Source organism: Podarcis raffonei, chromosome 12 (assembly GCF_027172205.1).
Source record: "Podarcis raffonei isolate rPodRaf1 chromosome 12, rPodRaf1.pri, whole genome shotgun sequence".
In the NCBI taxonomy this organism is placed as follows: domain Eukaryota; kingdom Metazoa; phylum Chordata; class Lepidosauria; order Squamata; family Lacertidae; genus Podarcis; species Podarcis raffonei.
Window position 1 is genome coordinate 53341839 of NC_070613.1, and position 16932 is coordinate 53358770.

The window sequence follows — 16932 nt, forward strand, 5'->3', positions numbered from 1 at the left end:
TATGGTGTTTCTGTGGGAATTAAAGAATTGATTGTTGAGTAAATTTTGTTTCCATACATTTAAGAATTTTAATTATGTATTGTTTATAGATGGACAGCACTACATGTACTTTTTTTGGGGGGTTGTTTAACAAATAATGATCTATGATTCAATTACTATTTCCTTAGAAATGGTTTTGTAGAGTTACACAAAGTCTTCCCCCCAGTTGACCTTTTCGTCTTTATCTGTGTTTACAGAGTCATCTGTATCTAAAACAGTTGTACTCTCTGCCTTTCTAAAGGGGAATATCTCACCAGCAGATCTGGAAGGTACTGCTCTAGCTTCATATAACACAGCAACAGGTAAATATTATGAAAATTTGAATAAACAGGGAGGGGCGGGAGCAACTGTTTAAGTTTTTAATTGTGATTATTAAACTTCCATTTCAAAATACATTATTCTGTGTAACACCATTAATTTGCCTTAGTGTGTTTGTAGAAGCAACTGTTATTAGCTTCCGCCTACAACTGAGTATCAATTTTCTTCAAACATGAACTGGAAAAGACCACCTTTAAGGGTTAGAAGTTAATTACACCTTTAGCACTTTCGATGAAAGTGGAGCAATCCAGAAATAAGTTTTATCAATATTGTTGTTCACTCCTGCACAGAACCAGAGGGTTAAACAGTTGTGAAGTCTGGTTATTTCCTTACGCTGCACTGCATTTTGGCTGAGCAATAGCACTTAAGATGTTTTGGAAGCGAAGCATTCCTCAGACAACAATGAAGCCACTGTATTAAAATTATCTGCTTATTTCACAATGTTTATTTCAGCTGTACTCTGGGAGATGGTGCTCTAACACATATTGTTACCCATAAAAGGAAGTTTTGCTAATCACGTTCTGTGACCGATGTGAAAATTATCTGTTAGTTTAAGGAGAATCACTCTGTTAAGTGCAGAGCTAAGGCACAAACTTGAAACACGAGGAAGTTACACCTTCTTTATAATGATACATTTTTGCCATTTTAAGCAAAGCTGCATGGTGATATGAGATAATAAATTATAGTTGTGGCTTTTACAACACTTGTCTAAAAACCAAAATAGGTGCACTTCGTAATTAAAACATCATCCACTCACACGGAGGGGCCTTTCCTGTCTTCTTTTCCTTCCCTCTACAGTCCCCTGTGTACCTCAAAAATCTGTTCCAGAGAATTGGCAGACCCTTTGGAGCAGATCTAGGGGGCATGAGGGGAGGGCTGGAGAGGAGAAATGTTGCACAAGCAGACTGATGTTATTGGCTATTAACATTAAGATTGCTGCAATCAACATTTTGAGAATAGGAAACTGAAAATAAGCTGTCTACTTCTGTAATAAACATTGCGTCTTAAAAATGATGTCAGATAATGAATATTTTATGAAACTGATCATGGAGAGCACTATTATTTTTGTTGCCACACATCTCAGAAATAAGACCAGGTTTGTAAAATGTCTATCTCTGACTTTTAGCCACCAGATAAAATAGAGATAGTAGAGCAGAGTTTGGCTATGGGCTGGAAGGGGTCCATGAGGGTTGCTTAACTGGCCCATGAGCTGCTCCCGAATTGGGCCGACCACTTGGCGAGTCCCCATGTGCTGTGCTAAACCGGTGTGGTGCGGTGCAGGGACTCTCTTCCGTGGCTCCAGAAATCATTCCTGCACATGTGCAGATGCCGGAAATCGTGTCTGCGCATGTCCGCAGCACCAGAAATCGCTTCTGTGCAAGCCCAGACGCCAGAAAACGCTTCTGCGCAGGCTCAATTTTGGGCGTCTGGGCATGCGCAGAAGTGATTTCCAGCGCCGCGGACATGTGCAGACGCGATTGCCGGTGTTGCGCTGTGCCGGTCTGGCCCACGGAGGATCTCTGCAGGAGTGATCAGGCCCGTGCCTGGTAATCCTTGCTGACCCCTGTAGTAGAGTATAGGCAGGCCCCCATTTACGTGCTTTCAATATGTGTGCATTGTGCTGAACCTGGCAGTGACCGGAAACATCATAAAGACATCACTGAAATGTCGCTAAAAGGGTGGAGTGGGGGCAGGGGGAGCGTAACAGGGTGTTTGCAGGCTTTCCCGGTGGGTTTCAATTATATGCAATTTCACTGGCTCACACAGTGCCTCGGAACGTAACCCTGACATACATGGGGGGCTGCCTGTAGCAAAAATGATTTGATCCCTAATACTGCTTTAGGTAAAAAGGTAAAGGTACCCCTGCCCGTACGGGCCAGTCTTGACAGACTCTAGGGTTGTGTGCCCACCTCACTTAAGAGGCCAGGGGCCAGCGCTGTCCGGAGACACTTCCGGGTCGCGTGGCCAGAGTGACGAAGCTGCATCTGGCGAGCCAGGCGCAGCACACGGAAACGCCGTTTACCTTCCCGCCAGTAAGCGGTCCCTATTTATCTACTTGCACCCGGGAGTGCTTTCGAACTGCTAGGTTGGCAAGCGCTGGGACCGAGCAACGGGAGCGCACCCCGCCGCGGGGATTCGAACCGCCGACCTTTCGATCGGCAAGCCCTAGACGCTGAGGCTTTTATCCACAGTGCCACCCGCGTCCCCACTGCTTTAGGTACCATCCCTCATTTGCCAGTCTCTAGTTAGACACCTAGAATACCAATTGTTCACAAGCTATAGAGGGCAGTCACATGGTGACCTTTCTGGATCGCAGGCATGCCACTGGTAGTACACACAGAATCATTAATAAACCAAGATAAATTAAGATATCTCACCAACATGCCATAAAACATTTTCCCCCCTTCAGGTAGCCCTTTAACTAACGCTGCTGGATATTTCAGTGGGACCTGCACTGTTGTGTTTGGTTCTTAACTTCTCTTCCTCCTGGCATGGGTTCTCCATAGTCCTCTTCCTTGCTCTTTGCTTTCCTTCATCATATTCTCAGCTTTCTGTCCAACATCTTATGTTACATGTTTCTTAGAGGTGGTGGAGGGGCAACATTGCCTACATCTTACTTAAGGAAGCTAGGCTTCTCTTTCATTCTCAATTATTAGATTTTTGTTGAATTTCTGTTATTAGTTGTATTTTGTTCTTTTCTTTCTCTTTTGCTTTCGCTGATGTTATGGTAGATCTCAACCCAGAGGGTAAGTGAATTATAGGCTGAATCAAAATCAAAATTAGTGATAGTTGTTATTTTAAAGTAAAAATGTATATATGTGAGCTGCTGGTTGGCCCTTTAGAAGTGACTTCAAAAATACTTTGATGATACTCTGTTCCACTACAGATGCCAATTAGCTTAGCAACACTAAGATGGCTCTCTTACCAAATACCATTGTTGTAACTTGAATTTGTACATTCAAATTTCAATTGAATTTTCTGATTCCTCCCCCTCTTCATTTCATGATATTTGACACCACTGTTTATATATGCCTGTGAACTGCTACTGAAATAAGGAGCTACTAGAATCCTTATTGTGTTTGCTGGCATAAGTAACCCAAATGTTAACTCTACTTTGATTTTAATTTCCTTTAGGGATAGTGAAGCCATTTAATTATTCATACACAAATATAATAAAATCCAGGTTAGCCTGTAATTGTCAATTAGAAGTGTGATAACTTGTGGACTTTCATTGTTTTGTGTCAGTGCAAATGTAGCATTGGATCAAGGGATGCAATAGTGTCAAAATGTATCACTTTACTTTCAATTATATGACCCCACTGCCTTGGTGACCCATGTTCTAGGGGAAAAACTGATTTTATTCCTCTCTGAATGGTCTGGACCAATGCAGTCCATTTACTTTGTCCCATTGAAGTCAATGGGAGCTACTAAGCCTGCTCTTATTTGCTTAGTCTTTCATGCTACAACTTGATGGAACCCAGGAACTGTCTTGCTTGCTTGTACATGTGTGTGCTTGTATTTTTACATAGTTCTGGTAGTTATCCAACTAATGAAATTCCAATGAAAATGATTAACTGGTTATTGATCATTACATATTTTACTTTTGATTGATATTTTACAATCTGCATGAATGATTTTGTTTGTTTTTATATCTGACTGCTGATGAAAGTTAACAAACCAAAATAAGAGTTATTTGAGAAAAATTACTGAACTCCTGTGCAAAGTTATTCAGATGCTCAGCATAATGTCAGGAAATTGCTGTGTATTTTGAGGTCAGAAGATTAATATTTGCAATCTTGCTTCATTTTTAAAGATAGAGGTTGTTTTAATATTTGGGGTTTTTGTTATTGCATTTTTTTTCTTGTTGCAGATTTTCATTTATACGATACGTTACCATCCTGCAGATTTTTTATTTTCAGTAGCTGCCCTAAGCAAAGTCTTATACCTAATCTCAGTATATTTAGACTTAACAATTACAAGACACACATGATTTGTTTCAGGTGCACCAAGAGTTTCCCAGTGCAAATTTCGATTACCATTGCGGTTAGTTTGCTCTCCAGCTCATCCTTCAAAGACAGCAAGCCAGAAGTTAACTATTGATACCAACAAGCCTCCAGTCAGCCTTGTTACCCTTTTCCCAGGTAGAACTTCAGTTAAGGACGCACCTCTGACATGATTGATTTACCTAGAATGCTTGAGTAATGAGCTTAAATGGAAGAAACATTTTGACTGTATCTGGATTGGTTTCTCAATGTAGTTTGTACATTTAGAATTTTGTCAAAACCCACTTGTTTTGCTAGCTTTATTATTAAGTTGTTTTACCACATGGAAGGTTTTTATGTGAAATTCTCATCACACAGTATCCAAATGAAATACATTGATATATTTTGCTTCTAATATATGCACCATTTAAATAACTATATGCCGGTCAATTTGGTTTGCTGTGGATATGATGTTATCACATGGGAATCCAATCCATTGTATAGAGTTTATGGTCTTGGTTAGATGCAATTTATATAACAACAGATAGTTGTAAAACCAGTATGAATGTTTATATCTGATAGATATAGGGACTTCGTGGTCCCGTGACATAATGTATAAGAAACAATGCATTGGCACATTCTCACCCAAAATTATTTGCAATATGAAGTCTATTGTAAACCTGAAATCTAAGTAGATTTATGGGTGCAGTGTTAACAGTATGGACAAATTGGGTAAATTATACATTTCATTTCATTTTATTTCAGACTTTGCTGATCAGGCTGATGAAGACCAGCTAAATGCTTTAGGATTTCAATTATTAGGTGGCTCCCGAGTCACATTACTCGCTTCAAAAACATCGCGTAAGTATCTTGTTGAACTGAAGTTATGGATGAGATCTTCACATGATAGAGTTGGTGCAATATTTTTGTCCACAGTGTGACAGGGGTGGGTGTCAACAGTAAATCACATGGAATAAGCAAAGTTAACTCTTTGTTAGAAGATAAAAGGTCTGCTCACAAGTGCCAGGCCTAATGAGCACAGCAACTCTTGTCCCTATGAGGCAGTTGTGGAGTCTAAAGGTCCCCAGCTTCCCACAGTTGCATAGGTCTCCCCACCCCCCCTGGTCTTCCTCAAGCAATTGGGAGCCACTGGCATACTTGTCTTTGCTCCTCCCTCTTCATACCTCATTTGGTTCTGGAGGACCAGGAGGAGGGGAGCTCGTCGCAGCATTAGGGAGAGACACCCTGTCTTCTTCACCAGCCTGACTCATCTCTGCCTCTTGGCCTCCCTCCTCTCTTGCTTAAACTTCTGATTCTGATTCAGGACTTCTTTCTGCCACAGATGGTCCCTGCTCACTAAATCCTGTTCAGCTTTTCCGTTATTGGCTTCTGAGGATGTTGGCAAGAAGCTTGGTTCAGCTTGTGTGCTAGGCTTGTATGCTAGGCTTTTGTCCTTCATGGCTTGTTAAATCTAGTAGGGAAGCAATATCCAGGAGCTTGTAATTGTGTCATTGAGAAATTGGTTACAGCTTTTTTTAAAAAAAGAAGCCATAATTCAACAATCCTGAAGAAGCATTATTCTTAATCAATGGGATTTGGCCACTTTCATGACTGAATCCCAACTATTTTGTTCCTCCTCTTTCCCTTCTCTCATTCCTGCCTTCGTTGTTGTTGTTGAATTTATATGCCACTATTCCTCCATTTGGTGGGGCTCAAAGCAGTCAACAGAAAATATAAAAGCAAAACTAAAACAAAACATACAAATTAACAAGTCATTACCGGTACCTCGACGATGGTGAGCTCCCGTTGCCCGGTCCCTGCTCCTGCCAACCTAGCAGTTCGAAAGCACATAAAAGTGCAAGTAGATAAATAGGTACCGCTCCGGCGGGAAGGTAAATGGCGTTTCTGTGCGCTGCTCTGATTCTCCAGAAGCGGCTTAGTCATGCTGGCCACATGACCCGGAAGCTGTACGCCGGCTCCCTCAGCCAGTAAAGCGAGATGAGCGTGCAACCCCAGAGTCAGTCATGACTGGACCTAATGGTCAGGGGTCCCTTTACCTTACCGGTAATAAAACTGTGGAACATCCATAATAAAACAAGAACCAGAAACCTTACTTGATTGTCTGTTTCAAAATATGAAAAATATGCTTTTGAAAGACAATACATTTAAAATCATTGTGGTGTACTGTTAACTAGTAATTGAAACTAGGGTTTGAAGTTGGTTTTAAATCTGTGGTCTATGTAAACCAGTTTAAAGTGTGCAGACTGAGTCCTCAGGAGCAGCTGGTGCCGTGGGATGGTGCCATGTTGCTGCCGTCCTGACAGTGGCCTCTTTGCTACTTACTGGGATGGTGTCAGGACTGTGTGGGTGCACCAGTGGAACCAATCCAGTAGTCCTGAGCCTCGGGCCTTTCAGCTCGTTGTTTAGATTCTAGAATGCTGTGAAGAATTATCTAAGTTTGGTGGCATGAGCTTTCCTCTATTCGCACGGATGTCAAGGATTCTTAAGCTGTAAAAGACCTTAATATCTTCCACCATAAATCCTGTGATGGGAAACATCTGGACAAGTAGTTATTCAGTGACTCTCATGGTATCAATTAGTTTACTTTTTGCAGGCTTCATTTTTGTTTGTGTTTGGTTGTGTGAACATTCTTTGAGTGTTGTATGATAATTTTTAATATTTGTTTGACAGTAAAAAAATTTAAACAGTTGAAGTAACTGGAACATTCCACAACAAAGATCTGAGAAGACTTGTAATTTTTTTTGTAAATAGTTTTTACGTATAAGCTAAAATTAGAATTGGTTATTTGGATTCTTGTTTTACAGAGTTGGTAGCTTAAATGATATACATGTGCAAACAAGATCTCAGCTGATGGGAATAAGTGTTCATTTATTAATGAAAGGAAAAGAAGCTTTAAGTATCCCACCAGAGGCATTGGCCAGCTGAAGTGTATTGTAACCTTTTAGCTTGAACAGGGAGCTTTATCTTCCCATCTTTTCTCCCACTAATAATTTTCTTTTCCATTTGGGTTTGTTTATTTATAGACCTGGCTTGATGCTTGCTATCTCAGTATAAGCTTTCCCACAGTACAGATGCTTGAAGCATACCCTAGTGTTTGATGCAATAGTGTCTAGAAACTGCTGCACCATAAAACCTTTAATCTTACCCGTGTACCCATGCTTCTGCTTTACTCTTTTACCAGCTGGGATTCTGTAAAGATTACTGTTGGGAGAATAATTTACATTTGACACTAAGTTCATAGTATTGTAGAATTGGAAGGTACCTTGAGGTTGATCTAGTCCCACTCCCAAACCAGAAAGCAACTCTCATACTGAATGTAAATTTCCACGAGCAGATGGATAAAACTCAGTTATAAATTACAACTCATCATCATCATAGCACTGTAGAGTTGGAAGGGACCCTGAGGATCATCTAGTCCAACCCCCTGCAATGCAGGAATATGCAGCTGGTCCATACAACTGTCTCATAAATTATTATATCCCATGCCCATTAGGGCTTTTATGTGGCTTTTGGGTGAGAGATTGATTCTACGCTCACAAGTTGCTTAACCGTGTCAGAGATCCCAGGAGCTGACAACTTTTTGGTCTCTTGACCCAGAAATAGCTGTTTACTAAAATTCTTGAAAAATATGCCCCTTCATCCAACTTTCAATAAGTATTTCATTGCTGAGAATGGTGATTATGGGTCACAATATCCCATAGGTTCTTAAAAACAATTAGCTGCGCTCAGTATTGAGCGTGGTTTGGGCTTACGCAAACATGACTTAGAATGCTTGTCAACAGCTAGTGTGCCATCTGTCCTTCTGTATAAAATTTAATATTTCATATTTTGAGGGGAAAGCTGCTTTCCTCGAACATACCTGTTTTCATAATCTTAGAATGTAGACCTGTAAGTAACAGTTACTCTTTTGCTGTTTTCAGCAGAATTGTACAACTAAAGAACTCTATTTCGTTTATATGCTATAGATTTTTTCAGAGTTTTCTTTCTCTTTGTAATAGATCAGATAAGCCATTAGTTTTATCCTACCATTCCACTTCAGTGGAGTCATCTGCTGTATTTTCCTGCTGGTCAATACAATTTTAAAACTGCTGATGACCTCTTTTTTTGCCTAAATTTGACTCAGGGACTAATTTTAGATGAGGGAAGATTTGTTCAAAATGTCTGGTCATTATTCCTAGATATATTTCTAGCATAATGAAAATAAGATGGTATGTTATCATTAACAAATGGTTTTCGGCTTTTAAAAGGACATGCTTTTATATGAAACCTGCCTATTTTCCTTGTATACTGTAAATATAATTTGTCATTGTCCCATCTATGAAATGCATTTTCTGGGAAGTGTGCCAGTAGAAATGTTCTACAATCTTGGATAACTAATCTTATGAATTGCTTAATAAGTAAAGTTTTAAGCCTCATCTTTTTAAAAAATAAAAAACTTGGCCAAACTTCTAAAAAGTAGAACATTTTAAGTTTTTTTTTAAAATATCCCCTCCTCATTTCCTGCCTTCCCCTTATTTTTCCTCACAACTGTTCTGTTACATATTTTGAAAAGATTACTATAAACATAGCATTTTCAGAATTAGCTTGAAACTACAGTACTATTGCTGTATACCTGGCCATTTCATTGGCCCATATTTATTAAGGGATGATATGCGTGAAGCCTGCATCAACCACAAAACTTTTAATTTGCATGATATAAGATGCAAAATCCCACTCCTTGGTAGCTATGATGTTTTGCTCTTTAAGATGGATATGCACTTCAGAGTCCTTTCTCTATTAAGATCCCTTGTAGTCAAATGAGATTAGAATTTTACCTGGTCGTAGAAAATTGCAGGGCATACTATTTTGATAGCTGAGATATGGAAAGACCTAATAAACGTTAGGTTTTAAAATCCTACCTTTGAGATCATCTGATGATTCTGAATGTGAGAATGCTCAATCCATTTCAGATAAATCACGTTTGTTTCAGAGTTATGGGTCCTTTTAGCTAAATGGAAAGCGAGAGCTGCCATTTTCCAATATGGTAGCATTTTTCCAAGCTGAATTTTTAAAGGGAATTTTCCATATTGTATCCTAGCTATCAACTGAGTATACCCTGAATTGTTCAGTTTTTATTTCAAATGTCCTGGATGTAAAATTTTGCTACTTGTTCTGAACTATTGATGTGTCAGGGTCAATGCAAACAGGTCTCCTAGCTTTTAACCATGGTTGAGATTGGGAGAAACCCTTGGACACTCATGTCCCTTCCTCCTGCCTCTTCAAATTTATTGAACCATGAACCATTGGTTATCATTAACATGAACCATTTTAAGTTGGAAATCAGAGCATGAAATCCATGTGAACTTCCAAAGAAGTGTTTTTGTTAGATAATAAATAAACGAATTAATTAAATTTCTATACCACCCTACATCTGAAGATCACAAAGGGGTTTACAATATAAAAATACAACAATGCACACCATAATAACAAACAAAAACAATACCCCCCTACCTTAAAAGGCCCCTTTTTTTAATTAGCCAAAGGACTGGGAGGAGAGGAATGTTTTTGCCTGGCGCCTATATCACAGAGAATCTCATGGCACCTTAAAATTAGGAATTCTTATTGCAATAGGCTTTTGTAGGCTAGTGTTCACTTCATCACATGCATTAACTATTGCCCTCTGTTGACAGATGTGTGTGTATGTGTGAAGTCACCCCTGAACAAAAATGATGGAATGGATTTGATGGGGAAGTACCCCTGGTTCGTGAAAAAACCCAATGCTTGTTTACCTGATTCCTGAAAGCACAAAATATTAAAGGAGGTTTCATTCTCTAGCTTGCTACTGGAGAATGTCCCCAGAATTTGGAGCAAGGAAGGAAGGCAGAATTGCCGCAGGCATCTCAATGTAATTGACAACAGTGAATTCCTTAAAGCATGTTTTTAATTGTGATAATTGTGACACAGAATTCCCACCATATTGCTGAAAAAGTGTTTAAATATTTAAATTGATGCTATTGGTGGAAGAGATGGGAAAAGGGGAACTATTAAACATGCTAAATTATGAACACAGAAAATTTTTTCACAGGTGAAATCTGGAAATACTATATTCATTAAACTAATAATAATAATAATAATAATGGCAACAACGTAAGTAGAACTGTTATCAAGTATAGCTGTATGTACATGTGCACCTCACCTTTATGCTCTGCTCCTGTAGTCTTTAGTTTATATTGGGTTTTTTTATTCTTGTTTGTCTTTTTCTGTCTTGTGTATAACTAAATTCATTTAAAATAAAAAATGGCCCTACTTAGTAACTGATAGTGAATCAGCTACTAATTTTTATTTTGCTTTTCATTTTCAAGAGCGCTACAGAATTCAAAGTGAGCAGTTAGAAGACCTTTGGCTAATTGTGAAAGAACTCACTGTGCGTCTAGAAGAACATTTTAGGAAACAAAACTGCAAAGACTTTGCATGTACTTTTTCTGGCCCAATCCCTTTACAAGAATATTTTGAAATAATTGATCATCATTTTGAGGTATGCATATTAATATTTGTGATTTTGTAATGAAATTTGGCTGGTGACTTTTTCAGTTGTTACTTTGAGCTGTTACAGTTGTTTATAAACCAGTGCATTTATGTAGGGGCTGCAGTCATGGTGTGTAGGCTCATAGTGACCCATCTTCAAGCCCTTAATGGCTTTGTATATGTTTTTATAAAGAGGAATGGAGATTATGTCAGGGCTGTTTGGGCTGTGAAAGTCAGCATCTCATTTCTAATAATCTTTGCCAAACCAATAGTATATTAACATATTCTTCAAAACTCTTAGGAACACTTGGCACAGTCATTATAGACAGGAATATGAGTTGTTTTGATATTGGATTGACATTTGATATATATTAAAAATTGCCCTCCCCTAAAAATAAAAATCTATTCCTAAAGACAGTGTTTTAAACATTTTAAAATACTGTGCCTGATTTCTGCCGCAGCTAGTAAAATATCATTGAGCATATGTGCTGCAGATCCAGTGTACTGAAATAATTCATAACCTGCTGATGACGAGATAATTTCACCTCTGTCATGAAAGCCCATGGTAAGATTATCATGCATTACAGTAGATTGCCTTCACTGTCAACAATTATTTTCAATTTTGGTAATACCTGGCATTATTCTAGCCTGTTAGTTGATCTGATGATGAGTGTGAAATTACCGGTCTTCAGACTGACTACCTTACCATAGAAAAGCACTCTGCGAATTACTACAGTAAAACTTCCAGAAATGCAGTTGTTCTCCACCTGTTTGTTATAAATGTGTCATGTGAAAATATTATTGCATTTTGGAATATTTTTAACTTTTTCCTTGCTTAATTGTAGCTGCGCTTGAATGCTACTAAATATGAGCAACTATTATCTGAAAGAGCCGTACAGTTTAGAGCTATTGAACGACGACTGCTGACTCGGTTTAAAGATAAAACCCAGGCTCCTCTGCAACATCTGGACACCTTGTTAGAGGGAACTTACAGACAGGTCAGTATAGTTGGGTTATGAGCCTGACTCTTTAATGTCTCCCCCCACACTAAACACATAGTTTTAAAATACATAAGCGATACCTTCCTGGTTACATTTACCAGCTGAGAGACCATGGAACAGTAATTTGTTTAACCTAATATTCCCTGCAACTTTCCAGATGATCTGCAGTGGTTTTTATTTGATCTTCAGATACTGAATTGCTACTCTGAGCTCTCGCAAACTTTGACAGTGCATCATTCTTTCCGAGCTGAAATAGTTATGTGAAAATATTTTATAGTTCAGAGCTCATGTAAACATTTATGGTATACTGTAAACTGATGGAATGGTTTAACTGATGTAACATCCACAACAAAATAATCTTGAGACGAACAGTCTCCGTTTGCAAATGTATTTACATCCTGGGTCTTTCAAAGGCAATAGCTGAAGTAATTGAAAGCAAATCAACTGATATACTGTTGCAAGATGGAACACAGTTTGAGTTTCTGCCTCAGTAAAGAACATAAGAGTGTTGCTGTATCAGACTATAGTTTAATCTCATTTCCGGTGGGAGGCAGCTAGGAACTTTTGGGAAATCCAGAAGCAGGGCATGAAAGCGTTAGACCTTTTCTGTTGTTACTCCCCAGCAACTGTTACTCATTGGCATTGTGCCTCTGAACCTGGAAGTGCATATAACAAATCATGACCAATAAGTATTGATAGACTCCTTCTCTATGCTTATCTATTCCACCTTTAAAGCCAACTAAACTGGTAGCTATCACCATTTGTGTGGTAGCAAACTCATGTTTTAAAAAGTTATTTATTTATTAGAAGGTTTAAAAGATGCTTAATCAGGAGCTTTCTAAGCAATGCACAAATAAAATTGTAAATAAAACACAGCTAAAATCTACAAAACAATTTTAAAAAGCAAATATACAAACAGCCATCACAATTAAAACATAAATCAGCCAAACTTTAAAAACAAATATAAATAACTAAGTTACATGAACAAGTATTCGGCGGGATATAAAACAATATAGCCTGGGTCCCTGCCTAATGTTAATAGGTAGGGAATTCCAAAACACTTTTGCTGCTAATGTGGGATGAACATTATGTGGCACTTGCAAAGGTTTCAAGTTCCAAATACAGTGGTACCTCGGGTTAAGTACTTAATTCGTTCCGGAGGTCCGTTCTTAACCTGAAACTGTTCTTAACCTGAAGCATCACTTTAACTAATGGGGCCTCCTGCTGCCGCCGCCCTGCCGGAGCATGATTTCTGTTCTCATCCTGAAGCAAAGTTCTTAACCTGAAGCACTATTTCTGGGTTAGCGGAGTCTGTAACCTGAAGCGTATGTAACCTGAAGTGTATGTAACCCGAGGTACCACTGTACTGAGATGGCTAAATAGGCATGTATGGGGCAAGGCAATTTGTTAAGTAAACTGGTTCTAAGCCATTAAGAGTTTATATATCAATAGCAAGCACCTTATCCACATTGTCAGGCTGCATAAACTTAAAGTGATCCCACAGCACATTGCATTGTTGTGTGAAGAAGTATGTTTATCAGTCCTGAATCTCACTGGAAGCTCCCACATTCTAGTACTGCAAGGAAATCTTTGTATCTCCTTATTCCACACCATACATAATTGTATAGACCTCTACCATGTCACCCTCGTTCCATTTTTCTAAAATAAAATCCCCGCCCCCAATAGTATTTCCTTGTATTAGAATTCCTCCAGTCCCCTGATAACATTAATTGCTCCTTCCATTCAGCAGGCAACACAGAACTGCAGGGAGCTTCACAGGGAGGAACAGGTTACTTTGTTCTTCCATGGGTAGCTCACTTTACTTCCATGTTTTGGTATATGAAAGGAGTTCCCTTTGTCACAGCACAGGAACATTTTGATCTGTTCATGGAATAAGAGAGTGATCTCTTCCTTCATGTGCAGCTCAGCAGTGGGACTCAGTCCAATTATCTTCTTGCTGGTGATCTGATCTATAATCTCCAATCAGCTGAGCTGGGGGCAGGGTAGGAAGATTGCACACTGTTGTAATGTGATTTTGCAGTTTGATAAAATAATTGTCAGTAAGCTTAAATCAGGACTTACTTGATTCTGTACAGTGGTACCTCGGGTTAAGTACTTAATTCGGTCCGGAGGTCCGTTCTTCACCTGAAACTGTTCTTAACCTGAAGCACCACTTTAGCTAATGGGGCCTCCTGCTGCCGCCGCGCCACTGGAGCCCGATTTCTGTTCTTATCCTCAAGCAAAGTTCTTAACCTGAAGCACAATTTCTGGGTTAGCGGAGTGTGTAACCTGAAGCGTATGTAACCTGAAGCGCATGTAACCTGAAGCGTATGTAACCCGAGGTACCACTGTATTTGGATTTCTATGGGAATAGGGAAGTAAGAAAGTTCAGGTGATTGTATTCTTTCTCCAGATGTCCAGCTCCATAAAAACGTTAGGTTATGTTGAGTTTTCTTTTAATGTTAAGGGCATTTCTTTTTATGAAGAGTAAAATTGGCATTCAATTAATAAGATGTATCTACTGGTTGTTGTTTTTTATGAAATGCAAAGTTTCATGTTGCCTAGGTTCTTAATATTGGGAATGTTCCAGCCCCACCCCATACAGCCTTGAGCACAAATGTATTTTTTTATTTTCATTACCTTTAGGGAGTCATAATCAAACTGCAACTTCTTTCTTCCAGTCTTAAGTGCTTCAGGTATTTAGAAATCCATATATCTTCAGTTCTCAAACTTGCTTAATAACTGGAGCAATGGCTTTTCTCAAATAATAATTCACTTGGAAGTTCTAGCTCAGAGAAATGACTTCACTTGGTTCCATTTCAGAAATATATTCAAGCAATAGCATTTGCATCCGTAAGTAGGATAGATCATCCTGTTTCCTTTTCTAGGAAGCCAAGGATGTAGCTGAGCTGTATCATATTTATCAGCTTTAGAGGCTTGTCCTAGAAAGGAAATTGGAACAGTGTGCCAACTTGATTGGTTTACTTTCACAAAAGGGCCTTGTATTGGCAATGCAGCTGTCTTGAAAAAAAATATCATTGGCATTGTAAAGCACTTAATGTAGCCTGTGTTCCTTTGGACACCCCAAAACTCTAGGTTTGTAATGCAGTTCTTCCCTTTTAAAATCAGAGAACTGTGGAACATAATTTCCTTTGCATATTTTTGCCTATGTACAAGGAATGAATACATTTCTTAAAATAAATATCCTGTTTTAATATATGGCACAGACATGAAGATAGTGTCATTTATTTGTATTTGTACTTTCTTACAGTAATCTCCTGCATTTCCCCCCATAATGAAACCCATAGCAAAAAGTATTTCTCATTTTTGAAAGAGAGGGGGGAAGTGTTGGTTTGTGAAGCCCAGATACTGTAGAGGATGTTTTATTGAGCAACGAGATACCTGCATAAAAAACGGGCAAAAACCTTGGTTGAAAACCTTTTGTGAATAGTAAAGCTCCACTGAGATCCAGTGGAAGCTTCTGCTGAATAAGGGTGTGGTGGGTTTTCACCAACTGCCACCTTCTCCCTGTGCTCCCTCAAGAACAGTGTGGAAGATGGTCTTAGGGTCTGCAAGGAGGAAAAATGAGCAAAAATCACCTCCTCCCCCTCCAACCTGTAGAATAATCCTTTGGGTAGCATTCGACACACAGGAAGTGAAACGCCTTTTAAAAACTGAAATAGATTAATAATAATTTATGCTGCAATCCTATCCAAATTTATCTGGGAATACATCCTATTGAATTCAATAGACTGACTTTAGAGTAGTTGTTTTATACGATTGTGTTATTAGTAATTCCAATTGCTTCATTTAAAAAATGCATTCTCCTTCTTGACATCTCGTTCTCCTTCAAACACTACTGTTGCTTTATTCTTTCATCAGAGCCATTGTTATTTCCCATTGTATTGCTTAAAGATAAAGGGAACCCTAACCATTAGGTCCAGTTGTGACCCACTCTGGGGTTGCAGCACTTATCTCGCTTTGAGGGAGCCGGCGTACAGCTTCTGGGTCACGTGGCCAGCATGACTAAGCCGCTTCTGGCAAACCAGAGCAGAGCACGAAAACGCTGTTTATCTTCCTGCCAGAGCGGTACCTATTTATCTACTTGCACTTTGTCGTGCTTTCGAACTGCTAGGTTGGCAGGAGAAGGGACCGGGCAACGGGAGCTCACCCCATTGCGGGGATTCAAACCGCCAACCTTCTGATCAGCAAGTCCTAGGCTCTGTGGTTTAACCCACAGTGCCACCCGCGTCCCAATGTATTGCTTAGGACCCATAGAAACATGAGACTAGTTTCCTGACACCAAGCCAGGGCAGGGGGGGCGCTGTGAACTTTTCACACAACCAACAGTCCCCTCCTTCCCTCTTATGGCAAATTGCCTCTGACACAAATTCTTGGGCCGAGCATATGCCCAAAACACCTTGTTCTTTAATTTAATTTAAAGAACACCTTGTTCTTTAATTCTGAAGAGTACATCCACCCAGCTGAGCTACCTTTTTGCACCTGTTTTTCGGTGATGTACTAAAAAGCAAAGAAGTTCCAGCAAGCCTGAAACCTTAAGAAACATAATTCCAAAGTAATGTTGGGTCTGTAGTTCTCTGTATTATGACCAATATGTGTCTGTTCTAGAATAACATACTTGCAACTTATCTACGTAGTGTAAATACAGTTAAACTAATATTGACAATAAGTACATGTAATTAGAGGTTTGAATTTTTAAAATTGAACTTTGGCTTTAATATTGTATTCTGTGCGGGAAAATAAACATAATAGGATCAAATTTTCTTTGGGAGTAAAAGAAGTGAACCTTCTTAAAAACTTGTTTGAAAACCAGAGTACACATAACTTAACAAACCTAAATACACTTCTTTATTAAACTTTTTTTTTGTTTCTCTAGTTTTATGTTCTTTAACATCAACACAGACACATCTCAAGCTTCTAGCTGCTGCTATCTCTGAGGAATAACCTTTGCTGTCGTTTCCCAGTTTAAACCTTTCAAACAAAAAGTAGAGTTATGTGAGAGTATAAATGGTGACTTAACTACACAAACTTGGGGGAAAAAACAA

At 39.0% G+C, this 16932-nt stretch overlaps 1 protein-coding gene across 3 annotated transcripts in view; it reads left to right on the forward strand.

The window, feature by feature from the left end:
• BBS9 (Bardet-Biedl syndrome 9) overlaps nt 1-16932 on the forward strand; it is a 227777-nt gene that overhangs the window by 47359 nt on the left and 163486 nt on the right. For all 3 annotated transcript variants that reach the window (XM_053409545.1, XM_053409544.1, XM_053409546.1), the window contains exons 14-18: nt 237-341; nt 4359-4499; nt 5106-5201; nt 10703-10875; nt 11711-11863. In XM_053409545.1, coding sequence (XP_053265520.1) covers nt 237-341; nt 4359-4499; nt 5106-5201; nt 10703-10875; nt 11711-11863 — 668 coding nt within the window. The remainder of the gene's footprint in view (nt 1-236; nt 342-4358; nt 4500-5105; nt 5202-10702; nt 10876-11710; nt 11864-16932) is intronic.